General features: G+C 44.9%; 1 protein-coding gene across 8 annotated transcripts in view; it reads right to left on the reverse strand.

Annotated features, from left to right (window-relative positions):
- The window catches only part of ST3GAL3 (ST3 beta-galactoside alpha-2,3-sialyltransferase 3), a 212914-nt gene extending 186758 nt beyond the window's left edge, over positions 1–26156 (reverse strand). For 4 of the 8 annotated variants that reach the window (XM_054165706.1, XM_054165704.1, XM_054165705.1 and 1 more), the window contains exons 1-2: positions 20101–20227; positions 19200–19344 (exon numbers count right to left, since the gene is read on the reverse strand). In XM_054165706.1, the coding sequence (XP_054021681.1) occupies positions 19200–19314 (115 nt within the window). In that variant the 5' untranslated portion in view covers positions 19315–19344; positions 20101–20227. Of the gene's footprint in view, positions 1–19199; positions 19345–19449; positions 19505–19607; positions 19699–20064; positions 20228–25723 lie in introns of those variants that run through there. The other 4 variants (XM_054165700.1, XM_054165701.1, XM_054165702.1 and 1 more) reach the window with 4 other exon arrangements.
- Positions 26157–26946: the final 790 nt, after the last annotated feature.

The raw sequence follows: 26946 nt of genomic DNA on the forward strand, positions 1-26946 counted from the left end.
TTCATTTGCTGCAAAAGCAAAGCAGGAGGAGATTGATTGATTGTTTGATCACTCCAAATTAACTTTAATTTACATCTCAGAATCAACCTCAGCCACAAGACAGAGTTTTATTATTTTTTTCTGAGTTCTGAAACAATGATATATAAAAAAGGAACAGAGAAGAGACCAGCACGAACCACAGACTAACTCTGAATAATCCCAAATTTGCCCCTGCCTTGCTAGAATAAATCTATTTGCATAGAATCATAGAATCAGCTAGGCTGGAAGAGACCTCCAAGATCATCCAGTCCAACCTATCACCCAGCCCTATCCAATCAACCAGACCATGGCACTAAGTGCCTCATCCAGCCTTCTCTTGAAGATCTCCAGGGACAGCGACTCCACCATCTCCCTGGGCAGCCCATTCCAATGGTAAACCACTCTCTCTGTGAAGAACTTCTTCCCAATATCCAGCCTCAACCTCCCCTGGCACAACTTGAGACTGGGTCCCCTCGTTCTGGTGCTGGTTGCCTGGGAGAACAGACTGACCCCCACCTGGATACAACCTCCCTTTGGGTAGTTGTAGACAGCAATGAGGTCTCCCCTGAGCCTCCTCTTCTCCAGGCTAAACCACCCCAGTTTCCTCAGCCTCTCCTCACAGGGCTGTGCTCCAAGCCCCTCACCAGTTTCACTGCCCTTCTCCAGTACCTCAACATGTCTTTTGAATTGAGGGGCCCAGAACTGGACACAGTACTCAAGGTGTGGCCTGACCAGCGCTGAATACAGGGGAAGAATAACCTCCCTTGTCCTGATGGCCACACTACATCAAACAGCCAGGAAAATAAACAGTACCCAAACCAAAGTATATCGATCTACACTTAAAAATATAGGACAATCAGGTTACAAATTATGTATTTACTTAAGTATCTCAGAAAGTAACTAAATAGTTATACACCAGGAACTGCCTTGAAGTTCCTGCTCACTCCCAGCCAGTGAAGTTACCAGGCTAAAAGACAAGAGTACCAAGAGTGAACAACAGAAGATAATGGCACTGAGATAGATAACGTAAATATGAAAGCAAGTGAAATTTTAGCAGTTAAAAATGAATACTACTTACTCTTCAAGAACTTAAATACCTATTTTGCAACTTAACACCACCCTCTCCTTACCTACTGAACTGACTGTTCAGGACTCCTCACACCTTCCTGATGTTAGTTAATTAAGATTCACCTAATTTTAGCATCAGGACACAACAAGGAGAAAAAATAATTATCTTTCAATACAACCCAAGTTCCAAGATGGTTACAATCACAGGAACATAACTTCTTTCTCAATACAGTCTCACAGCATTCATCTAGAAATCTGAGACACTTTCAAGCCTTTAAGAGAAGCCTAAGGCATTTGCCTTGATGGAGACAACAACATGGAAGAAGAGAGAAATTACAAATTATTAACTTGGATTTGCTCCTATCTTCAAGATGAAACTTCTAATACAGAAGTGCCTCCATGTGTTTATAATCCTGAGAGTACAGCAATATGCAATTGCAGTGGATTTATACCCCACATGATAGCAAGTAACTGTACTTCCCCAAACATTTTATGGCACCAGACAGACATTCCAGAGCTGAGGCTTCACCCTGTACAGGATGTAGGAAGGGAACTGCTCAGCAATCAAGGCAAAATTAAGCCTTCTGGAAACATTCATCCCAATAGCTCCCATGGACAACAGCAATACCATAAATAATGGGATTTAATTAAAATGGTTTATAAAGTGTACACTGGCACATGCAAAGAGAACTGATAAAAGTTACTTCAAGAGAAAATGGCTTGGGAGAGGAATAGAGCAGCTTCTCAACTCTTACTGAAAGAAAAGACATTATGGTATTTGTCATTGTTTATTAACTTGCATGCTTTGGAAACCTCACCTCACAAGAACAAGAAGAGCTCTTACGAAAAAAGAGACAACCACTACTCTCAGTGCAGTTAACTGCAGACAAAGGTGGACAATGGCATGCAATGGACTCAAAAGGTAGATGAACTGGCAAGGTACTGGACACATCTTATTGCACAACTAAGGGAATACTTCAGGTGTTCCTCTACCACAGAGTTCTGAATCAATGAAGCAATTAATGTAAGAGATTCAAACAGCTTAATGTGGATGCATGAACGAAAACAATAAACCACCTCAAAAATAGTCTGGAAAACAACATCTGCACTATACCAGAAGCTGCAGAACTACAAGGAGTAGAAGAAAGAAGATCAGAAAGTTAAAAGACAGGATAAGCAATACAAACGCTCAGAAGGATTAGAGAAACCAAGCACAAGTACAGAAGGGAGACATAATGGGCACTCTTTTTGGATGCAACACATCGTAGTCATTCATCTCATGTGGAAATTGGTCACAAATCCAAATTTGTGTCAGTTCAGTGAAGATCAAACCTGTACTCCACACTGCAAATATCTCCACAGTTTTAGTCACAACCCAGACATTAATAGCTGGCAGCAGCAGTCGGTTCAAAAGCAGCAGTGTTCACACCCAATCCAGCTAGTTTCAGCCTCACTGCCTTCTCCAGAGGAAGCCAATTACTATGTGCAAGGCCTCCCTTGCAATCATCATCTTCACACCAGTCCTTGATGTCTGATTACACAGCAGTCTGTAACAGCATCCTCTTCCAAACCATTCCTTTCTGTCCTGAGCTTACTGAATAGCTGAGTGTTGAGTACTCACAGCCTCGATCCCTAGTATTGCACAAACAGCCACTGCCTTTCCTCACTGGCTCTCTCATGTGCTGATCTCTGGAATTTTAAGAGTGAACTCTGATTTATCTTGGGATACCTCACACTGCTTTCAGGATTCCACTTTCTACCTACAATTACATTCACAGAAAAAAACCAAACCACAAACCCAACCAAACAATTGAAAAAAAAGAAGAGTTAGTTATATGGAAAACATGGTCAATGCTCACACTGAGTCCTTCAAGGGTAGGAAGGGACAATGGCAGTAAGTTACAGTTTAGGAAGTTCACACTGGACATCAGGAAATACTTAACTAGAGTGCCATGGACCAGGTTGCCTAGAGTGGGTGTTTGTTGGCTGAGGGCTGTTTTTCTACTCATCCCTCTTGTTCCGGACTCTCTTTAACAGTGTCTGCTTTTGCACTGAGCCTCTTCAGAAGCAAAAAGCCTCTGTGGTAGCAAAGCAAGAGCATTACCTATATGGTTACTGTATACTCAGTACATTCAGTATCATACATTCAATGTTAAATGCCCCTCGAATAACCTGGCATTTCTTCCACAAGCTCCAGTACAGGTACCAGGTACCTCCAGTGCCACAACTGCACAATAAAGAAACAGAAGGTGAAATACCAGAAAGCACATGGAATTATTTAACTGACATGGAGCAGCTTAGAGAAAAACAACCCAAAACAAACCAAAAAGCAAACACACAAACACCTGCAAATGACAATGAGCCCTCTGTCTTAATCCATCATGCCTGGTCTCTAGGGAGGGCTACAGACAAACAAGGGATTGTGCAGATGTTCAAATACCAGGATGCTAACACAAGACTTATGAGGGGAGACTAAAGGAACTGAGGCTTGTTTACCCTGAAGAAGACAAAGCTTCGAGGAGACAAAATGGCAGCACTCTAGCACCTGCAGAAGGATTACCAAGAAGTCAAAGCCTGCTCCCTGAAACGCTGTGTGGCGGGACAGTAAAAGGCAGTAGGCATAAACTGAAATGAAAGGAGCTTGACCTGAATGTAAAGAAATGGTTATCATGAAGACAGTGAAGTGTTGGAAAAGGACAAAAAGGTCGTGCAGCCTCTGGTCTTGGAAGTTTTCAAAACCTGACTTGATAAAGACTTAGTCTCACCTAATGACTTAGGCTGCTTCGACTAGCACATTGCATTAGAGCCCTCCTTATGTTCTGACTGATATTATCCTCTAATTTTGCAGAGTCTTGCTCTGTCCTTAAATACACTGGGTATTTTTGAAACACAGTTTAAATCAGAAAGAACTGAACAATTAGAGGCATATTAAGACTAATAAATGTAGGTCTGTTTCCTTGTAGATTTCTATATTTGGACACAACACAAAATGAAATCTGGGGGAAGTGTTCTCCACTTGTTGCATGCTACATGCGTGTGTACACACATGTGAGGAGTACACTGCAGTTATATTTAGTAAAACAGCTCTTTTAACTACTGACCCTACAATGATAATGTCTAAATGGACACAGGGGGGCGGGGGGAAAGAAAGATAAAAAACAAACACAGGTGGGACAGAAGTGAAAAGAGTCCTGTTTTAAACAACAGAAGAGAGATGCAGATTCTGCTCCAGAAAAACACTGCCTTCTTCATTTGCTGCAAAAGCAAAGCAGGAGGAGATTGATTGATTGTTTGATCACTCCAAATTAGCTTTAATTTACGTCTCAGAATCAACCTCAGCCACAAGACAGAGTTTTACTGTTTTTTTCTGAGTTCTGAAACAATGATATATAAAAAAGGAACAGAGAAGAGACCAGCACGAACCACAGACTAATTCTGAATAATCCCAAATTTGCCCCTGCCTTGCTAGAATAAATCTATTTGCATAGAATCATAGAATCAGCTAGGCTGGAAGAGACCTCCAAGATCATCCAGTCCAACCTATCACCCAGCCCTATCCAATCAACCAGACCATGGCACCAAGTGCCTCATCCAGGCTCCTCTTGAAGATCTCCAGGGACAGCGACTCCACCATCTCCCTGGGCAGCCCATTCCAATGGCAAACCACTCTCTCTGTGAAGAACTTCTTCCCAATATCCAGCCTGAACCTCACAGACAACACATCTGCCTCAGGAATCAAGGGTCACACATCAGAAAGATAGGAAAGTGAGATGAAAGAAACAACAGTAAATGCTAAGCCCACTGACAGTTTTCCAAGGCACCACACTATTTGAACCCCTGATCTGACCACACACAGTCACCCCCACATGAAAACTGTTATCAGTGACAGAGAGGGAGAACTTACTCACACAGATTTTGCTATGAAACATGAAAGAGATGTACAGAAGATATGCTTCTCAACACAAATTTGTGTCCCCAGAATTTTATTTTGCTTCTTTCTTTAAAGCAAGTGAAGGAACTGAAATTAACAGCATCACTTGCTTTTAAAATTACAGACATGTCAACATCACTTGGGAGAGGCCTTGAGCATTTTTCCCATACAAATTCCTAGTGTAAAGCAATTTGAGTTATCAAATGTCTCTTTCACTTTCCTCTGCTTCAGCTCCTGCAAAAAGGATCCCTGGATTCACAGCATCCAGATATTCACCAGAGCACAAAACCACAAGATTAGATTATCTAGTTAAAACTTTTCTTTCCTCTCCTCAACTAGCAAAAGTCTTTTAAATAAAGTGAGCTGTTCTGGGAATATCTGGTGTAAAATAGCCTGGCTTCCTAAGAATTGCAGATTTGTCTAGATTGTCTTCCATCCACAAGACTAGAATAGAATAGAACAGACCAGACCAGACCAGGTTGGAAGAGACCTTTGAGGTCATTAAGCCCAACCTGTCATCCAACACCACCTAATCAACTAAACCATGGCAATAATAATAATAAAACAAATAATAATAAGACAAGGATGGTACTCAAAACCTTACAGCCCTGTGTAATGTCCCCCACTCTCCCCAGATTCTTTGCACATATGCATAATTTTAACTGAATTTTAACTAACTAAATCCAGCTACTAGGATAAGGCACTCAAAGATCTTCTGAAAAAGGCTGTCAGGATGCAAAACCCAAAACCTGTCACAAAATGGGACTTGACCAGATTATGAAAATAACTGCTGGCAAAAGTAGTGGCCTGGATATGAAGAGCAAGGCTCCTCCAAACTAAGTTAACCCTGTAGAAGGTGTTTTTAATGAAGTATTGACGTAAAATCCGTGCAGGGAGTGGCAGGTGCTGCTTTATAACCACTTGAAGACCAATGAGCTTTTCAGTTCGTTTTGAGGTTTTGTTTGGGACGGGTTTATAATAATAGTATTTGTTCAGCTTGCAGTAGGTTTTGACGTGGCAAGGGGGTGCTGTGGAGGGGTGTCGCAGCAGGCAGCTGCTGCCCTCAGCCGGTACCAGGAATAACCGCACGCCGCAGCAAGGCGCAGCAAGGCGCAGCCTGCCGAGCCTGACCCCCTCACTGCTGAGGCTCCAAGAATGCTTTAGCAAAAACGCTGGTTTAAACGCGTCAGCCTGCCTAGCATGGATTAAAAATAACATCTCCTAAAGAGCTGGAGGGAGAGGGAAGAGAAGGCCTCTGTACTTTCACACCATATCAGTTTCCTGGTCCAATTCACTATCCAAACAAGTTTTCCAGCGCATCTGAACGCGAGCCAGAGGAGCAGAAGCTGCTCAGCCATGGGCTCAGCACAGCAAGTCCAGAATTCATTTCACACAACCTACTCTATTATGTTTTTCAGTCTTTACAAAGACTAAAATATTTAGGAAATGAAAAATAATTTAAAAAATAATAAATCAGAAAACCCAGCAAAAAGCTTAATTCCTCTGAAAAAATAATCACAGTATCCCATGCAACTTCCACTTCTTCAAGCATGAGACGCGAAGTGTGTTTTAATAAAGAAATAGGCAAGCACAAAACAAAAATAATATACAGGCAGGAAGAGTCATAGAATCACAGAATCAGTCAGGGTTGGAAGGGACCACAAGGATCATCCAGTTCCAACTCCCCTCCCCTGGGCAGGGACATCCCACACTAGATCAGGCTGGCCAGAGCCTCATCCAGCCTGGTCTTCAACACCTCCAGGGACGAGGCCTCAACCACCTCCCTGGACAACCCATTCCAGGGTTTCACCACTCTCATGGTGAAAAACTTCTTCCTCACCAGTCTGAATCTCCCCACCTCCAGCTTCATTCCACTCCCCCAAGTCCTATCACTACCTGATATCCTAAGAAGTCCCTCTCCAGCCTTCTTGTAGGCCCCCTTCAGATACTGGAAGGCCACAATAAGGCCACCTCGGAGCCTTCTTTTCTCCAGACTGAACAGCCCCAGCTCTTTCAGTCTGTCCTCATAGGAGAGGTGCTCCAGCCAAAAGGCAACCCATAACTGACAGCACCAGGTACATTATAGAGAGCTCTCAGGGAGAGAGATTTAGCAGCAAATATCACATCTACTAAACACTTCCACCCAAGTGTGAAAAACTCTTCAAATCCAGCTGATTCACAACACGAGCAGCAAAGCTGGCTGTGGAGGTTGGACTCAGTCTCACTCAGCCTCTTCCAACCTGGTTAATTCTATTCCATTTGTCCAGCTCCTCAAGGAAAGCAATGGAAAAATTAAAAGTTAATCATAGAGATATATTGAACAGTTTCATAATCAGGCCCTTGAAGAAACAAACTCTCACAAGATTAGTTAACACCACACCAGGGCCAAGCTGCTTATGGGGTAATGCCATTCCTGCAAAGGCACAAATAAACAGGCAAGTGCTGAGGAAGGTATACTCACACCAGCACACATTATAGAATATATAGAATAGACCAGGTTGGAAGAGACCTTCAAGATCATCGCGTCCAACCAAAACAACCCACCTAAACAACTAACCCATGGCACCAAGCACCCCATCAAGTCTCCTCCTGAACACCTTCAATGATGGCGACTCCACCACCTCCCCCAGCAGCCCATTCCAATGGGCAATCACTCCCTCTGTATAGAACTTCTTCCTAACATCCAACCTAAACCTCCCTGAGTGCAGCCTGAGACTGTGTCCTCTTGTTCTGGTCAAAGCCAGCAACTAACACACAACTGTTAAGTGCATTCCCAACCCTTTTGGCTACGCTGTTACATAAAATCAAAGCAGCCCTAGCTTCCTGAAATTGCATTGCAGAAAAATGTCTGTATCTTAGTTCTTTCTTACTCTATGAAGTTTGCTAGAAATGAGAGAAGTTCCCAATAACAAGCTTTTTGTTCTCCACCTAATGGCTCCTCTCACTTCTCAACGGCCATCTTTTGGAGCCATCCTTACCGTCAATCACAAGAAAGAATTCTGCATCAAGGCTGCATCATAAAAGCAGCAAATCACTAGACAGCAGCTTTCTCTAGTCCTTTATCCATTCATCCTTTGAAGCAGGAAGTGCAGTTTTCATGGCAGAATAAATAATACAGAGTACTTAGCCCTAGTTTCTGAGCAAAAAAAAAAGAAGTTAAAATTTAGTAATTGCATCAGGAAACTTAAAACATTCACAGGTTAAATGCAGTCTCTCCATGTAACAGCATGGCCTTTATTCATGAAAGCACCAACTCTTTCTCAAATAACACAATTTGTTGTAATTATAAAAACTAACTTTTGTAGGGCACAAAATCCACAGCAAGCAGAAGACAGACTTTTATTATACAGCAACGAAGCCTTCGTGGTTTTGTGATGCAAATGAGGCTGATTTCTCAATGTGTAGGCTTATCTTTCAAAAGCTTAGAGACATTCAAACTGCATTTGAAGCATCCTTCAGTATGAGGCAAATTTAGAAAGGGGAAAAAAAAAATATCCATCAGAATTAACACATTTTCCCCACTCAGCTTCAATTTGCAGTCTTCATATATTTGATTAACCCAGGCTTCTGCTTCTAACGAACTACAGGACCCAAACACAAAAGCTCTGAGCTCCAATATAAGGAAATTAATGACATAATGGATATATTTTAAAATAATAAAAGTCTTTCCAATATCCAGATAAGGCACTTTTAAACAGAGATTATGGCAATAGTGCTTTAGAGGAAAAAAAAAAAGGCAGCATTTGCTAATTTCCTAGCAGTATAATGGAGAACTGCCAGTGTGCTACTTGGAACCTGACAGAATTGTGTGGGGCAAGTCTCAAAAGGCAGAAAAGTCTCAGCAACTAAATTCAAAGTAATTAGATTTCTAATTATACCTAAAGCATTAGCAGTTTCTGTGGTTGAAACGGCCTGAATTGTGCCATTATTCCCTTCTTTTCAAGAGCTCAGATTTTCATGCTTTGAGCAGAAATTCTAGTTTAGGCTCTGCCTGAACATTTCAACTTTCTCTTTTTTTTTTTTTTTTTTTAAAAAGAAGTTTCCAAAGAAGGGAGTTCTGTGTTTGGGTATGGAGAGCAAGAATTTAAACTTTAGAAAGAAAAAGGTGGTTGTGGTACTAATGTAGCTGGAAAACAAGTACAGTGCCTTTGATCATTCTGCCCCTGCACTCAGCACTGGCCAGGCCACACCTTGAGTCCTGTGTCCAGTTCCGGGCCCCTCAGTTTAGGAAAGATGTTGAGTTGAAGGAATGTGTCCAGAGAAGGGCAACAAAGCTGGGGAGGGGGTTGGAGCACAAGTTCTATGAGGAGAGGCTGAGGGAGCTGGGGTTGTTTAGCCTAGAGAAGACTCAGAGGAGACCTTATTGCTCTCTACAACTACCTGAAGGGAGGTTGTAGCCAGGTGGGGGTTGGTCTCTTCTCCCAGGCAAGCAGCACCAGAACAAGAGGACACAGTCTCAAGCTGCACCAGGGGAGGTTTAAGCTGGATGTTAGGAAGAAGTTTTTCATAGAAAGAGTGATTGGCCATTGGAATGGGCTGCCCAGGGAGGTGGTGGAGTCACCATCACTGGAGGTGTTTAGGAAGAGACTGGATGGGGTGCTTGGTGCCATGGTTTAGTTGATTAGATAGTGTTGGATGATAGGTTGGACTCAATGATCTCAAAGGTCTCTTCCAACCTGGTTAATTCTATTCTATATAATGAATCTGAATACTGAAAAACCTGAAACCAGCACTCACAACTGTTCAGGATGTACACTTAGTTCTTAAGGCACTTCAACAGATGTATCTTAGGCAACTCCTAGCAGCAGCTTTGACTGGCCATTTCACACCCTAATTACAGTACCTACATTGAGCCACCAGCACTGGCCACGCAGACCACCACCAGTGCTGTTACTACCAACACAGGACTTTGAAATATTGTTGTGTTTTCATAAATATCAGGAGATAATCTCTGTCCCAAGCAAGCAGCTTCAGCATATTACCACTCTCCTGAACTACAGCCATGTAGAATTCATAATTATAGGAGAGTGAGCCTCATTTGGCCAGCTGGACACCAGATCAAAAACCCTGAGACCTTCATTCTATTCATAGCTCTGCCCTTGAGCTGCTGTGTGACATGGAATAATTTCACTTTCCTGTGTCTCAGCTTCCTCTGCCTTCCTGAGCCTATTTGAGTTATTATCCTTTATCCTAAGAAATGTGTCTCAGGACATTGTTTCGTTTAGGGTCTCCAGACACAATCTCAGCTAAAACAACAACACTTTATATAATATTAAAGCTATTCTGAGATCAACTCACTCCTGACAAAGATGAAAAGATGCAGTTGCACTTACAAATTATTAACCTTGTGAACATTTATTTAGAGTTAGCCCTCACACCCAGGAAGCCATTGGCTACTTACCTGTTGGGAAAGTCCAGCTTCTACTGATTCCTGTGCCATCTCATTTTCACTACTTCTTTTAAAGCATAAATGCATCTGTACCTAATGTTTTGGACAAAGACACCGCTCAGAACACGCCAACTCACTGCAGCCACGAAAGATACAAGTTAAACTTTCCTCTTGTTACACAGTGCCAACTCTTTTTGTTCAAGGAGCTATTAAGGGGCACACATCCTGCACTGTTTCAGCTCGGATGGACCTCACACTTAATCAGAGTTCCTAACACTGAAACCCTCAAGATAATAGCTGTGAAAAAATGACATGCTGTAACAGGGACCAAGTTACAGCAGTAGGGATCCTAGCATCATCTGTAAGAGAAAAAAAGTGAAGTATAAACAAGCAACATATGTTTAAGAGCTCTTAAAACCAGAAATAGCTAATTTTATCATATTCTGGTTTTTCTTTTTTGGAACAGAGCAAGAAATGGTATATTCTGACTCTCAGAGATGCAAGTAACTTGGACTGTCTAGACATTTGGTTAGCCAAAATACCAAAGCCTAGCTAAAAAACAACCTTTAGTTTCTGAACCTGCCTGGGATTCTGGCACTACCCTCACATGCTGTTATTTCCTCAAGAAAGCAATGCATACAAGAGCAATATAATCATGTGATGCCATGAAGGAGCAACCACTTGAAATCAGGGTCAAACATCTATTCAGGATATGCACATGCAGTACAGATTATTTTTTGCTTGATGGCTGGGTGCACAATCACATTCCTTCTGAAGTGCCGAGGGGATACATAATTCATACAGAGCTACACCTCGTGACCCAATTGTACTTGTCCTTGCAAGTCATACCCAGGATTGGCTGGTTTATTGCCTCAGCCTGACACTGTGATGTAAACCAAGACAGCACCAAAAAGGTTGGCAGATAATAACAATTTAGGAATAATCTCCTCTACAAAACAACCCAAAGTACAACAGACATGGTCAGAACCAGTACTAAGGCCACAGTCAGAAGATGACAGCAACAACAGCTGTCCACCTTGAGCCAAATCACATATTTCTTCCTTTGTGCCAGAAGTTATTGCCCCAACAACTTCAGAACTGACTTGAAGCAGTGGTTATGAAAGGTGCTCAAAGGCAGCCTGCCTATATTAAAGCCTGGAGAAAATCTGTGTGATCTATTCTGTCAAACAAGTGATAGGGTGGAGCTTCTATTAAGGCTGATAATACCTTAAGGCACAACAGCCATTGCTGCAATGGCTACAGGTCAGAGGCACATGCTTTACCCACAAAAAGATGTAGAGTGACAAGATGGGGAAAGACAGAGAACCACTTACCAATGCAGATGAAACAGTCCTCACAGGGAGGTATTGTTCCCAGCTGAACTCATTGCCATGGGGTTCACAGCCATCTGCGATGAATAAGTCCTTTCACCCCTGAAAGCACTCAGCTGCAGAGCAATTGCTAAGTGAGGTAAAGTGCTTTCACTGCACTGTACCTTCCAGAATATGGAAAGCTGCTGACTTTGACCTCTGAAAAACGGGTTTGGAGGACACAGCTTTGGCTGCATGTAAGACACGGAGTGCTGCCCCTTACAACCACTATCTCAAACCTCCTGTCAAAAATCACAGGAACACAGCCTTCCCAGGCCTGGGACGGAACAGGAGAAAACGCACAAGAGCAGAGCAGTGAAGCAAGTGAAACACCAAGTCGAGTTAAGGTCAACTGAGTGAAACAAACAAAATCACACTGTTTTGAACTGGGCAAGTTGCTCAACTGCACGCACCCAACTAACCATGCAATTGGAGAGAGCAGGAAATACAAAGGCTTGAGCAGGCACTCAAACAGCAACAAGACTGCTGCTGTCAAGAGAAGCAAGAGCATGTTACTATTTCAGGATGCAAAACTAAGGCCCAGCAGTGTGTTGGGGGACAGAGAAGTTCTTTTGCACCTTGCTTTTCTAGCTTGCTAAAAAACTAATGCTAGTTCACAGCAACCCAGGAATAAAGATGAGTACCAGCAGAGCACTACAGCCACTCTCTGATCCACAAAGTGCTTGACTGCTCTGCTTTCAATGCCCCTACAGGTGCCTAAAGCCTGAAGTCTGTTCAGGGAGTTTTCCTCCTCTGGAGAAACTTCTCAGACAAGGCAACATTATGTTTGCTCCCTCCCTCCACTGCTCTGTCATGCATGATTTCTCATTGCCCCAGCACAGTTCTGTCCTGCACTGTTAACATTGCAGCAGCACTAGCAATTCCTGGAGACAGCAGAGTCCCCACAACAGTAAGGTTGTAGAGCAGCTTTGGGTGTTTGACTAAACGTGTAGTAACAGGTCAAAAAAAGATGAAGCACTTTCATTCCCCTGTTTCTTTGGCTACTTTGTGTAGTGCTGCCTCCTAAAAGACAGAGTCACTACTGCTTTTTATTTATTTAGTTGGGCTTTATCTCTTTCACAGACCTTAAAAGTTCTGATTCATATTTGCTGAGTAGACTGTTTCTTCTGTCCTGATGGCAGAACAGCTGGCTCTGTTGGAAAGGACAGGCAGTTCTGTACATCTGCATCAAACAGCCAGACCAAGCGGAATCAGGAACACACACATCTGCCTCCAGCCAAGGGAAAAGCAACACATTTAGAGATGTAGAAGATACCACAACTGAACATCCTGAGTTGCAGGATTTTAAGATTAGCCATGCTCCTTATGCAGGCAAGTGAACAGCAGTAACTTGAACACCATGAATGATTTCTGGGCACCAAATCCATTTTGCTGTGTTCTGCGCAGATAAGAGAAACACTCTCCATAGTACACTGAAGTTTTCGGTTTCAAGCTGAACCCAAGTGGAACATTTCAGCCCAAGAGGAGGATTCTTAGAAGAGTTAAGCTGCTTTACCAGACAACTGTTGATGTAACTCCTGTTTTTACATCTTTGTTTCTAATACTCACTGCTGCCTCAGTCACATCACTTCCTATTTTTAACATTCCAAAAAGCACGGTTGCGATCCTCAAATCCCTAAAGCATCTGAAAGGTAGCAAAGAGATTCCTTAAATCTGTAGCTGGATCCATGTTATGAGAAATTTTTAAACATTTGTTCTCAGGCTTGGTGCAGGAAGTACAGCACTAAGACTACAGAATAGCTGAGTAGATGAAACAAACCTTTTAGTTACTAGTTACTCAAACATCAGTGAATTCACAATAATCCCCCTCAGTGCTGTTTCCAGTCTCTTCCTCCAAAGTGAAAAAGCAACTCTTTTAGGAGGTTTACATGGCTGCACAATACTGTCCAAAACAGGTTTCTGAAAAAAAACCTAATGCCCACAAGGTTAAAGTCTCTTAGGATATTCAGCCTGGAGAGCAACAGTAATGGAGTCTGCCATGAAGAACACACACCCCCTAAAGCTAAGGCCATCGATAGGCACAGAGCAACCGAAATAGTTCTCATCACTGTTCGCCTGCCATCCCTTACCACAGGGGCATGTAATTCTCCAGAACAAGAGGATATGCCCCTTCATCCACCTAACCATAAATTCAGCCAGCTTAGCTCAACCCACTTATAGAGATTTATGCTCCCAGTGCCACGCTGGCCCAGAGATGTCATTTTTTATAGGAGCACTCTTGCATTTCCTTCTGACAAAGGCAAGTAGGACAGTAACTCCCAGAGATGAGGGTCTGAAACTGAAACTGTTACGTGCCTCTCCACAAAGGGGACAAGTTTGTCTCTGTGGCCTAGTTGCTTACACACCAAGTGAACATCTTTTCATGTTTTGTATGAAACAACTGAATGGGAAAAAGTCAGATGGCAGTGTATGCAAGTGTATCCACTCCTTTAATCAGGAACAATGATGTCCCTAGTAACTCAAAAGCCAACAGCTGTGCCCACACTACATACCATCACACATACCATGAGGCCTTAGCCACATGACAGGGAGCACTGCACGTTCCAAACCCATGGAAAAAAGATTGATTTCTTTCGGTCCACATTTAGTCCCTAGTACGAGAACTGACAAAAATACCGTTCCACTTTGAAAGAGAGAAACCAGTGTTTATATTAAAGGTATAGGTTTGAATGCTTTTGATTAATTTAGCATTTTTTGCTTAGAGACTGGTTTCCATGGAAATGCAAGCAGACTAAAAACCTGCAACCAGAAGTGAGTCAGTTTTGCCTGTTTATGTCTCCTCAGTTCCCATAGAAACAGACATTAAAAAAAAAGAAAAAGAAAAAAGAATAAGGGTCTTGAAATACCTTCCAAAAAAAAAATAAATCCCTTCCCAGGGCTTTATTCTTTGGCTGCCTTTCCAGAATTAAGAGTTGAAAATAGCAAGGAGCAACAGACGACAGAGTAGTGATTTGATTTCTTTATGGAGACATCCGCGGAATATACGTGGAGATGTTTCAAAAGCCACATTCAAACTGACAAGCTCAAAATCCATAGCTACAAATTGCATTAACTTAGGTTTTGGCAAAAGTACCTACAGTAGAGTATATGTTTCTTTAAATTAATTCAATGCTAATGTAGAGAGAAACACAATAGAGAAGAGGAAAAGAGTGTCACACTGTCCTTGTCCCAAGTACATTTCAATACTTTGAGAAGAAGGGGGGGAAAAAAAAAAACAGAAAGGCAAGCTGCCTTGGAGGAATGAGTCCAATATTTCCCCAGCCAGGACATTTTGAAATGGAATTGTTCCTTCCTTACAAACACATTAATTTTTAAGTTGCAAAATCAGCTATACATGTACCAGGTTAAGTAATAAACATCATTATTAAATTTTAACATATTCAATCCTTCAGTTACGGGTAAAAATGCATTCCTCCAAGCTGAGAAAGCAAATCTAAGCAGCACTGTCAGCAAGATGCCATCTTTCATCTTACTCTTCAAAGAAAACTGGGCACCATCCCTTTTTATACTCATACAGGTAACATCTTCCGTCCTCCTCAAAGCCAAACGCATCAGGGAAGGTGGAAGGGATAGGACATGGAGTTGTTAGGAAAGAAGCTGCAGTCATGTTTCAGACCTTCAAACCCCATTTCTATTACTGCTGTGTAAGAATTCCCTAAGAACTCTGTGTCCTGAAACACAATGAGCAGTTATGATTATTTCTTTGGCTGCGTGTCCAGAATTAGAGCTGAAAATAACTTGCTGCTGCAAGGTCTTTCTAGGATGCATAGAACACTAAACCTGATATCAAAATTTCCATGCTTGTCTCCCACGTCACATTATCAGTTCGACATGCTTAGCACACCTCCATGCAACTCAACACTCAGAGGGCTGCAGCATCTGTCACTATTGCCTGTCTGGAAAGAACATGAAGGGATGGTGTGCATCTTGCCACTGTCAGAGACCGAGGCTTCATTACAGAAAGCTGGAAAGCTTACCTCTGTCCTAAGCACTGCTCATCTATTCCCACACATCACCATAACTCAAAGGCCCTCCTGCATTCACAGTGTGTTACCACGTTTTTGCACTTTGCTGCCGCTCTGAGAACTAACAATATATTGCCATCAACATGAAATAAGACTCGGGGAAGAGTAGCCAGCCGTAATGTTCACTAAAAAGATGAGAAGGGTAGCAGTCGCTAGGGGTTTGTCTTGAACGGAAGAGGCACTTGAACTTAATTCAACCTTAATGAGTTCACATTAGCGGAATTCAATCTATTCTTATCACAAAAAAGATAAACCCTAGGGAATTAATTCTCTCCTACTCTCCTTTGTATTTTGGCAAGGTGTAGAGTCACGCAGCAAGAACAATCCCTCGGAACTCATTAAGGCATCACAATTAGAGTTAAATGGAGATGGTAAGAGAAACATTGATGTTTATCTGTCACAGTCTGTTCAGAAGTTCAGCCTCCTTTCTTGGAGGTGTCCAAGGTACAAATAAAACAAATCAGTTTAGCTGTTTGTCTTCTTTAGCAGCTAAATACACAAGCATTGAAATCTCAGCAACTAGATTCCTTACAGTTACCACTCAAATTCATCAACAAACATATACAGGCATTTTCAAACACATCAAGTGAACAAACTACACAAGCATCAAGCAGATCAAGTATTTTTCACTATACTCTACGGCATTTTTTTGGGTGTCTGATATGAAATACACATTACCAGTCTCTGAAGAGACTGCAAGGGTGTTGGATGTCAGGCCCATCTTAGTTTCATGCCTCCTCTATCACAAGGAGCAGAACAGAGTCAAGATGAACATGATTATTGAAGCTAAGGAGCCGCTCTCACACAAAATAAAGACACTGGTCACAAGAAGAGAGAAAAATAATTTAATAGGAAGGTAACTTACATAGAAAAATCAATAATCTTAGATTATTAAGTACCCCAAAACTAGCACGTCTAACTAACTTTTGCCTCTGGGGACGTCAGCATTATCATATCAATCTTAAAGGAATCGGCAAGGTCACACACTGAATTGCACTTCAGGAAATAAAACCACAAGCAGCTATCAAGCACCATGTCTTGTGCACTGAAGTAAGCAAAGCTCCCCTTCAGAAAACAGAAAGTGTAATTGCATCATTATGCACTGTATCATATTACACATGCTCAAGGAATCCTAATCGTGGTTAAATGAGCAACTCCTATTCTGTCATTTGTTAACTTCCAAACACTTATTTATAGAAGCTTAACATTAACTCTTCAGATCAAGTTTCCCAATAGGGGCTTATGTTTGGATTTAAAATTTGCATAAGTTCCTCACAGGTAAGATGACATGATAAAAAAACATACAAAACTCTGAAGACCAATTAAACCTGGTACCACTTTAAACTGGTTTTCAAAAGTAATGCCCTCCCACACTAGACTGCTATTTACACTAACAATCCAAGCAGCTTCCTCTGCTATTCAAGACACAATCCGTAAATGTGTCTGGACAAAAAAGAACAACAGTACAGCCTGTATCAACTGTGACAGCTGATAAAGATCAATAAGCTAAATCTTCACACTAGCATCATTGCATTGCACATGCTGAAGAAGCTTAATGCCAGCACTGCAACCTCCAAGAACAAGAAAGGGCACGTTTTACAGACAAGGTCAGACTACAAGAAAGGCACACCTAACAAAAAGGCTGTGACATTACCTCACAGCGCTCCTGTCAGAGCATCCTGGGGTACCAGTATACTCAGCAGAAATTTCTCTAACTAGGCTGCAACTTGAAGTCATCTTTCCAGGTAAAAGTGTTCCATTTACAAAAATGTGCAATGTTGGCTTAAAAATTTGCAACACTGCATTGCAAGGAACAGTTGCCACAAAAACTCCCGGGGACTGACACGGAGTAAAGTAACAAATGGAGCACAAAGTCCAAGAGAGATGGAGAAATTTAGGACCCACACCAACACCTTGGTATATGGCACATACACACAAAGCTTCTCCTCCACATTTAGCAAAGTTCACATAGTAGTTGTGGCCTGAAGGGTTTTTTTTCCCCAGGCCTTGGAAAGTCCCAGAGCAATTTCTGGTGGTATGAAGGAAGGAAGGGATGGCAGGGGGTATCATTTCATAACTGATCATCATGTGGTAGTACATATGGCAAAACTGTGAACTCCATTCAGTACTTGTTTTCACACACAAAGGATTTCCTCTGTCTCAGTGACCAAAGTGCTATCTTTCAGAAGGTCACGATCAAGATTTTTGACTACCTCTCTGAAGCACAAACCTGAAGAAACAGTCCCTGCTCAGAAAGAACACTGGGCAACTCCTGCTACAAACTCAGTCTTAAAATACCTGTTCTAGAAGCACCTTAGCAGTCCTCCTGTCTAAGTCACACATCAGTCCAAATGTCATATCCAAGTCACCATCCATTACTATGCAAAACTTCTCAGAAGATACAACAATAACTGCAGAGCACAGGGAAGTAGAAAACTATTTAGTAAGGGCTTCAGTAGAAACTTTCAACAGCATGCAGAGAAATGCAATACAGCAAAGATGGAATTTGACCGACAGCTTTCTGTTGGACAGAAGAACAATCCTTCTGGATCAGTGTTTCTTAGTCACTGATCCAAGGAGCAATGGTCACTGTGAGACATCTAAAACAGCCCGTGGAACATCTGTACAGAAGGCTGGCTTGCATTTTGGGAGGGAGGGGGAGAGAAGGGAATTGTTTTCCTGTTTTTGTATTTCAGCTAACAATTCTCATGTGCAAGCAAGCAATCAATCAACACAAGCAAAAAAAAAGAGCAGTAACTGAGTAATCAAATCTCAGCATAATTTGTATTTCATTGCAACTAAAACCTCCCATAGCATTACTGCACAGTACAATCCTCAGGCTGTATCCAGTGAGGTCAGGATGTCTCTTTGGATGTCAAAAGGTTGAGAAACGTCCTTTCAGGTGAGAGACAGTTGGCAGGGAAAAACATAGAAGATAAATGGAAGATGAGGATTTCTGAAGGGCAAAGTAAGATGATGAGATAACCAGCATATGATTATAGAAAGAAATTAAAATCCACCAGAGAAAGAAAAAAATCCAATTGGTCTTAGATAGTTAAAAACATACAGAAAGATTCAGAGAGCTGAAGTCTCAGCACACAAACTCTTTGACAATTAAGAATCTCACACTAACACAGAATAGTCTAAGAATTGAAGTCTCTAATGTTAAATTTCTAGAGTGTGAATCTACTTTTGTACCCAGTAATAAAAGTAAAGCCATAAAGAGCATTAGGTAATCACGAATTCAACCCCTTAAGCTTTTGCTCCAGCATTTGATTTGGCTTAATCACATCCCTCTAATACTGCTAAGTCAGAGCCACCTCAGTACTACTGCAACTACTTGAGCCCAGAAACAGTTACACGGTGCTGCTACTTACTTGAGTCCTCCCATCTGAGAAGGTGCAACTTCCAAGCAGAATAGTACAGAAATCCCAGTACCAGAAAGAGGCAGAGTGCTAGCAGCAGGTTACGCATAAACACCAACAGTCCCATCTTCACATTAAATCTGCTCTTCTACATGACCTGAGGATGAGAAACAGACTGAGGTTGGAGCCACCTTCTCTGATAGTCATCCTTCCTCATCATGCACTCTCATACCCACACTAACACACAGTAACCCCTGCTCACCACATGGTAAAGCACTCCGGTTACCCATCAGTGAAATAAGAACTACGACCCTCGGCAGCTGTCTGGTTTTGTCGCCAGGATCAGTGCCACTCCAGAAGAGGCAGGACAGCACTGCCACGCTGTAACAGGCAGCAACCCAACTCTCCGTTTGCACTTACGCCTCAGCTCATTTCAGATAATCAGCCCCAGAGCCGCCACTGTCGGCGAGGCCCGGCGAGCACCACGGTCCTCCCGAGCACAGGCAAGCCCAGACGCGCCGCAGAGCAAACCCATAACGCCATGGGGCTCCCGGGGGGTGGCGTCCCACGGACAGCGGGCATGCCGCGCCAAGGGGATGAGATGCCTTGAAGGCGGGTACGGCGCCGGAACAGCGCGGCCCGAGCAGGACGACAGCTTGCCGCTGGCTGACAGCTGGCAACGGCCGCCTGAAATCTGAGTTCTAACGGGCACCGCCACGGCCTCGCCACCGCCGGGCTGGCTGCCGGTCGCGGGCCAGGCACCCCGCCGCCTACCCCCGCCTTGCTGGGTTTCACTCCCCTCCCTCAGCCCGGCGCCTCCCAGACCGCGCTCGTCGAAACGGTAGCGACCACCGGGGCCAAGACGGCCCTATCGCACCCGTTTCCCCTCCCCGTCCTCTCCGCTCATTCTCACCCGGCCGCCGCCCGCCCAGGGCGTTCGGCCGCCGGCTGCGGCCCCCGGGCGCGGGGCTGCGGGCGCCGCCATGCCGGGCGCGGCGCAGCGGGACCGGCCGCCGCGGAGCTGAGGGGCACCGCGGCTGCCAATGGAGCGCCGGGGCGGGTCACCGCGCCGCCGACCCGCCCGCATAGCGGCCGCCACCGGCCAATGGGGCGGTGCTGGGGGCCGCGCCCGCAGCCTATCGCGGGAGGCGCCCACAGCCAATGGAAGGCGGGCGGCAGGGGGTCGCCGCCGGAGGGGCGCTGCGGCAAGGGCGGCAGCGCGCATGCGTGGAGCCCTCTCACCGCCCCAAATCACTGCAAGGCGCTGCTCCCATCCCTGTAGTGCCCTGTGCGGCTCCCAGTGCTGCACCGTTCAAGTGATGCACTGCAATGGGCTGCGCGGCTCCCAGCACTACACTGCTCTCATCGTTGCACCATGCCGCTGCCTTCCCTTACTACACCGCACTGCCCTCTTCCATCACTGCACCACACACAAGCACACCAACTGCCAGTGGCTGCAGGGCACTTCTCTGCACTTCCCCAGTCACTTCCCGGCATTGCTTTACCATCAAATCACTGCACCACTTCCAAGTCACTCAGCAACACCAGCAAATCATTGCAGTGCCTTCAAGCATTCCACTACACTATTCCTTCCTCCAGGCATGGCACTGCAGGAGCCTGCCGAGTACTACACCACCTGTCAAAACTCCACGTTGTATCTGTTCTGGTTCTAAATGTTCTACATTTAGCCCTTATTTGGAGCTATGCTACAGCAGTTGCTCTGTCATCCAGTGACCCAGCAAGGAAGGAGAATCAGGAAAAAGAAAGAAGAGATTGAATGAAAACAGATTTAATGAAATAGCCAAACTAATACCAATGGCCAATATAAAGTATACAAAGTTATACTCAGCCCAACAAATGTACAGTGGTCACAGTAAGTGGGAAAGAGGTCAGCAGAAGAAGAAAGAGGAGTAGGGTCAAGAAGAGCCTGAGCAGAAGGCTCCCCATTCTCAGCAAACTCCCCCCTTTATAATGAGTGTGACGTTTCTGGGCTGGTGCTGTTCTGGCTAGCTTGAAACTGCTAAGGGCCAGCAGGCCATGGCTGGCCTGTGGTTCTGCCAACAAAAACAGAACATCCAATCACTGTATTGCACAACACTGCACCTTTCTCCAGCTGAGACACCTCCAAATTGTGCAGCCAGTGCAGCCACACTACTTTCTTCCTACCCAGTTACTGCATCCCAACAGCAACGCTGCATTGCCTAGCCTCTAGTCACTGCATTGCAGTGGTACTGCATCTCCCTTTGAGTGCTGCACCTGCTCAACTCTTCCAGTCAGTGCACAAGGCCATGTCATACAGACCAGTTTTGCACCCAGACACTGCCCCAGGTCACTACCTTCACTCTATCCTCCAACTTCTTCAGATTTTTACACCATTGTATACCCAACAAGGTGATGTCAAGCCACTGCACAACTTCCCTGGGATGTCCAGTGTTGCACAGCCTCTACCACTGGGCCACACAACGCTGCAAGGACCACACTGGGCTGCACAGACTCCATTGGCTACACTCCCACTGCACAGTACAGCTCACACCACACAGCCAGTGCTGCAGTTGGCTTTGCTTCCATGCAGTTCCTACTACATCACAATCTCCACCTCACTGCATGGCTACCCCATGAACACTGCAGTGGTGGGGCCAGGGTGCACCTCACCCTTTACACAGCATTGCCTCCTTGCCACTGGCCCCACAGACTTGCTAGGCGTCCTAATGCTCATCAGGCACAGGGCAAGTGAGAAATACAAATACAAGGAGGGAATTATAAAGAAGGAAACTATTAGGCAAAGGGAGGAAATGTCATTTGAAAGGAAAGAGTGTGAGGAATAAACCTGTGTCTTCAGGACAGCAATGCAGCCCAATGATTTCCTGTTTCCACCCTCCATGAATCACTGATAACACAAGGAAAACAAAAAGCCACGTGAGTTTAAGGCAAATGAATGGTGGCAGCTCCCACAGCAGGCAAACCCAGGTGCTGATGTTGACTGGCAGACACCGCCTCAGATGGCACAGGGCTGGCTGAGCACTGCCCAAGCCAGTTCCCTGGTATTTGTTGGGACACAGAGCCCACACAGGTTGCAGAGAGAGCTGGCAAGTGCTCACACAGCCCCAGTTTCACAGCCAGAAACCCCACTGTGTGTTCAGCATGAGTGAAGTCAGTACTGCAAGTGTGGCACCCAGACAGCAGGGCTGACAGAGTTACGGCACTCCTCTGCAGTGACACAAGGGAGGCACATGCCACACTAACATCCCACTAGGCTTTCTGGATGCCAACAACTTCCAGATGAGGCACAGAAGACAGATTTGTACCAGCACTCAGGTATCACCGGCACCAATATCCCCGCAAGGAGATGCATGAAAAGGAGCCACAACCTCATCCACACAACCTCATTCTTCTGTAGGTCTGCCCTCCCACCACTACCCATTCTGCCCACCAGCTCCCATGGGGCTGACCCACTTAGAATGCTGGCTGCTTTCACGCAGCTAAAGCAGTTCCCTTCCCTCTAGCTTCACAGCAGCTAGCTAGACAGCCTCCACTGCCCCAGTTCAGCTGCTGAGCTCATTTCCTCCAATAACCTCAGACTCCTGTACCGGATAGCATCCGGACCAGTTTTGCTTTACCAACACTTGCTTTATGTCTGCTCCTCTCTCTGCATCTTCATCCTTCCACTATGTAAGCCAGGTCATTCCTCCCTGCTTCAATCCCCCCTCACACTTCGGTGACAGAGTTGCCTGTGACTCCTGCTGCCACCATGCTGCGTCTGCTCTGAGCATCCTCCAACCTCACCTGAGCCGCCCCGACTCTAATGCTTGCGTACTCAGAGTTTAAACCTGGTGGTCTGCAGGCACAGCAGCTGATCTGATTTTGATGATGAGATAAGCAGGGACCTACAGCAGGAAGCCAAATAGCGACAAGGCTGGGGTTTGCTCCTGAGTCCACATTAGTCACTCAGGAAACTCTATCTGCTATTATCAGGTGTCAGTGCACTGGAAAGCGCCCACGATGAAGTCACACTTCTTGCCAGATTAAAAAAAAGGAAGAAAAAAAAAAATAGGAAGGAAAAGAAAAAAATCAGGAGGCAAGTGCTGTATATCTATGGAAATCAGTGACCAGCTCCCAACAGCTGTCTAACAGCCAGGAGATGAATTAAGGCAATGATTAGGGGCATGATTCGGTTTGAGTAGCAAGACTTCAGTCTGAACATGTTCCTCCTTAGCTTACACATTTCATTTGAAGACAGATGTCAAGCTGGATGTTGCTAGGAGATCAACAGCAGGGGAATAATTAAGTCTGATTAAATCCTATCATATTGACATGCTGCTTTCCAGAATGCTCTGGAGCTTTTCAGAGCCAAACTGACCAAATGAAAGGCAAAGAGCTGTAGCCCATCTTGCTCAACAAAACCCACCTGCAGCCAACCTGCCCAGCCTATCACTGCCTACATTTGTGCAGAACATTTCCCACAGCAATGCTAGCCACAAGCTGGGAGAAAAAGGCTCTCGTGGAGGGCACAGTTAACACAGCAGACATTAGGACTAGAACAGGCACTGAGGAATCCTATGCCCTGTGTGCCTGCATCAACCTTGCATGGAACTTGGGATGCTCATGTTCGACTAGACATAACTCAGTGCCCTCGGTACACACAGCATGCCTGGGGCAAAGCTGTGCATAGAGCTAAGAACTGGTTCAGCTGCTCACATCCCCCATGGGCCTTGGGTACATAGGGGTGACTGTCAGCAAAGCATCCTCCTTCTCTTCCTCTGGAAAGAGCCTGGCTGGGGCTTGCCAGAATTGCTCTGGCAATGCACTTCATGCGTGGTGCTGAGCACCATGGGACGTTCCCACTGAAACGATGCCTGCTTGCCTTTTTTTTTCATGAGAGCCGAGCCACACGTTATCTGGGGTGACAGGGAAAGCAAGTAACAGCTACAGGTTTTTTCCCCCCATGAATAAATAAAATTGTGCTGCAACTATTTGCATCAGTTGCCAAATGTCAGCCTCTGGGCTCCCTTTGTAGCAAGGCTGCTAATCTCATTTTGACTCTCTGCCCTATAACAATCCTCATTCTAATACTCATAGTGTAATCCCTGCACCAAAATTACATGTCATCAAATCAGACCTGATACTAATTAATGTAGTGTTTTATTATTAATTAAATGCCACTAAATACCACAGGAAAGATCTCTTTCCAGTAATGGCTAGATAGAGATTATCTCTGCTGATGCACAGGCTTGGGAAATGCAGTCTGTGCTGTGACATGCTTGTATTTTGGCTTTATCTCTGGCCAAACTTGTTCTATCTCACGTGCTCATTACATATGACTCTTAAACACAGGCTCTGAGCTCGATCAGTCCATGGATGACATTTTTCATTTCTGGTGCTCTGGCTGCTCTAAGAACAGAAATGTTAAACAGTATCAGCAGCAGACCCACCCAAAACAAGCTAAAAAACAGCTGCGCTAGGCTGAAAAATTCTGCCACCCTACAGAGGTTTCCAAGACCAAAGAGCCACACTTACCACTACAGGTGCAGGTAAACCCTGGAAGCCTGCCTGAAGGGCTCCCTGTGCACTCTGCCCAACCAGACTGGGTTTCCCAGGGTCTTTCTCAGATGAAATGCTCCAGTGGTTGCACCTGACATGCAGCTGAGTGAGTGCGAGCAGCTGGCCAGCCTGCCACGCCGCAGGTCATCTCCTTGCATTAATTCTTATACACTGTGTTTAGTTCAGGCATATTTTCCAAGGCAGGAGGTAGGCTTGATTTGCAGACAAGCTTTGGAGACTCCTGTCTCCCCAGATCTCTTTGAGGAGTTCCTCACTCTCGTATTCAGAAGAGCGTCCCACATCCCTGTGTCTGGCTTCAGCTTGCAGACTGCCTTCTGCTTGATTAAAGAGCCTTTCAGAGCCTGGCATTTCTCTTAGTGACACTATGCATATGCTGTAAGCAAACCCCCTCTCATCCATCTTTCTGATAAGCTAAATATACAGAGCTGCTTAATTCTCTTACTGCCAGGCTTTTCCTCCCACCCTCAAGCCATTTTTTGCATTTTCTGCTCTATACAGCCTCTGATTTTCCTGAATCCTTTCTGAGATGTAGAATCCTACAATGACTCTCTGGTGCTTTGACACAAGGATTAAATCTGCCTTTTTCTATTCTCTCTCTCAAAGAGCTGCCTTGGTCCTTGCTGCTACAGCATCACAATAATCATTCAGGCAGGATTATCCCAGATCTCTTCCAGACCCAACACTGACCACCTGGGCTGGTCAGCACATATTTCAGCTGTACATCCAGGATAGTCATACGTGAGACTGGGTTGTAGGGGACTCTTCTGCTCCCACACATCTTCATCATTTGTTCTCTGTCCCAGGGTCATGAATGTGAATGGCTGATTCTCAGTAGCATCCCAGAGCAGTCTGCAAGGTAGGCTTACACCCACAGCAAGCAAGACAAAGGATGCCATGCCTGAAGGTCCTTGGGCAGCCAAGAGACTGTCTGCATGCAGAGTTCAGTGGGATTTGCCTCCAGTCAGCAATTGTTTTACCTGGGCAGACAGTGCCTCCTCTTCACAGCACACTGCTCCATGTGCACGTCACCCATCCAGTGCCAGATGCAGGCCCCATCAAAGGGGAGAGAGATGCTCAAGCTGGTGGCAGGGAGCAAGGTTTGCTGAGCCCTGGCAAGCGCTGCAGGAGCAGATGTCTCAACTCTCGGTAGGTTACTCCTCTGTGAAATAGAAAGCACAGAACCAAGTGGTGCCTGCTGGCATCCCAGCTGGTTTGAGTGGGAGATCAGGGAAGTATTTCACAATGCCTCTTAACATTTTACCCAACCTGCTCCTTGAGACAGCAGTCACTAAGGAATCTAGTGCCACTGCCTAGGTACTGGGCTGCACACTGTGAAAACAGCCTCTCAAAAATAACAAACTGAGTGAAGTCTCCATCTTTAATTCTGCCCCTTAAAGAACCAAGCTTAAACAGCCTTTGTGTATTCAAAGGGTTTTCCTTCTCCCCAGCAGCCCCCTTGGTGAAGCCTACCTGAGAGAGAAAAGAATCTTTCCTATCCCATGCACCACCATTGGATATCACAGTGTACTTCCTTGTGCCCGTGCTGCAGAAACCTGGAATGAGTCCAGCTCTGGCTCTGCCCATGCTGCCTCCCCAGAGCCAGGAGCACACAACCAGTTTGCTGCTCCTCAGTGTCTGAGATGATTGCTGAGTAAACCTGAATTTCAGAGATGGTTAGAGCCGCGATGGCCATGAACCCCAACAGACTCATCCTGAGCTCTCCAGCCAGGCATTGCCTCATGCTTTTTATGCCACAGAAACAGCTGAAAGAGACAGGCAGGTACTATCCAGCTGCTGCCTCCTTTCAAATGCAAACACCAGGAGTGTCCCCATCTCATGTACTGTCAGAGAGGAGGGAATTTGGCACAGAAGCAGCAGAAGGAGAGGCTGCAGCCTTCCAAACCAGCAACATTCAGACAGGCCCAGGTAATTTGCAAACAACATTTTGATGACATAATCGTGGGCTCTCCTAAATACATGTGTTAATGTTTAACACTTAATCAACTGGTTTGAGACCAGTGCAATCCAAAGTGACAAAGCAATGGGCAGAGAAAGGGCAGAGGGACCCAGCCTGCTGCTGGGGACATGAAGCACAGCTAAGGGCATCCCCATTGCTGTGTTACCCAGCATGGATTCCACATGGACAGAAGGAAGGCCTGGCTGGTAGGAGCATCTACAGAGCACACTTGGCCTCCTCCGC

This window comes from Dryobates pubescens, chromosome 11 (genome assembly GCF_014839835.1).
Source record: "Dryobates pubescens isolate bDryPub1 chromosome 11, bDryPub1.pri, whole genome shotgun sequence".
NCBI lineage: Eukaryota > Metazoa > Chordata > Aves > Piciformes > Picidae > Dryobates > Dryobates pubescens.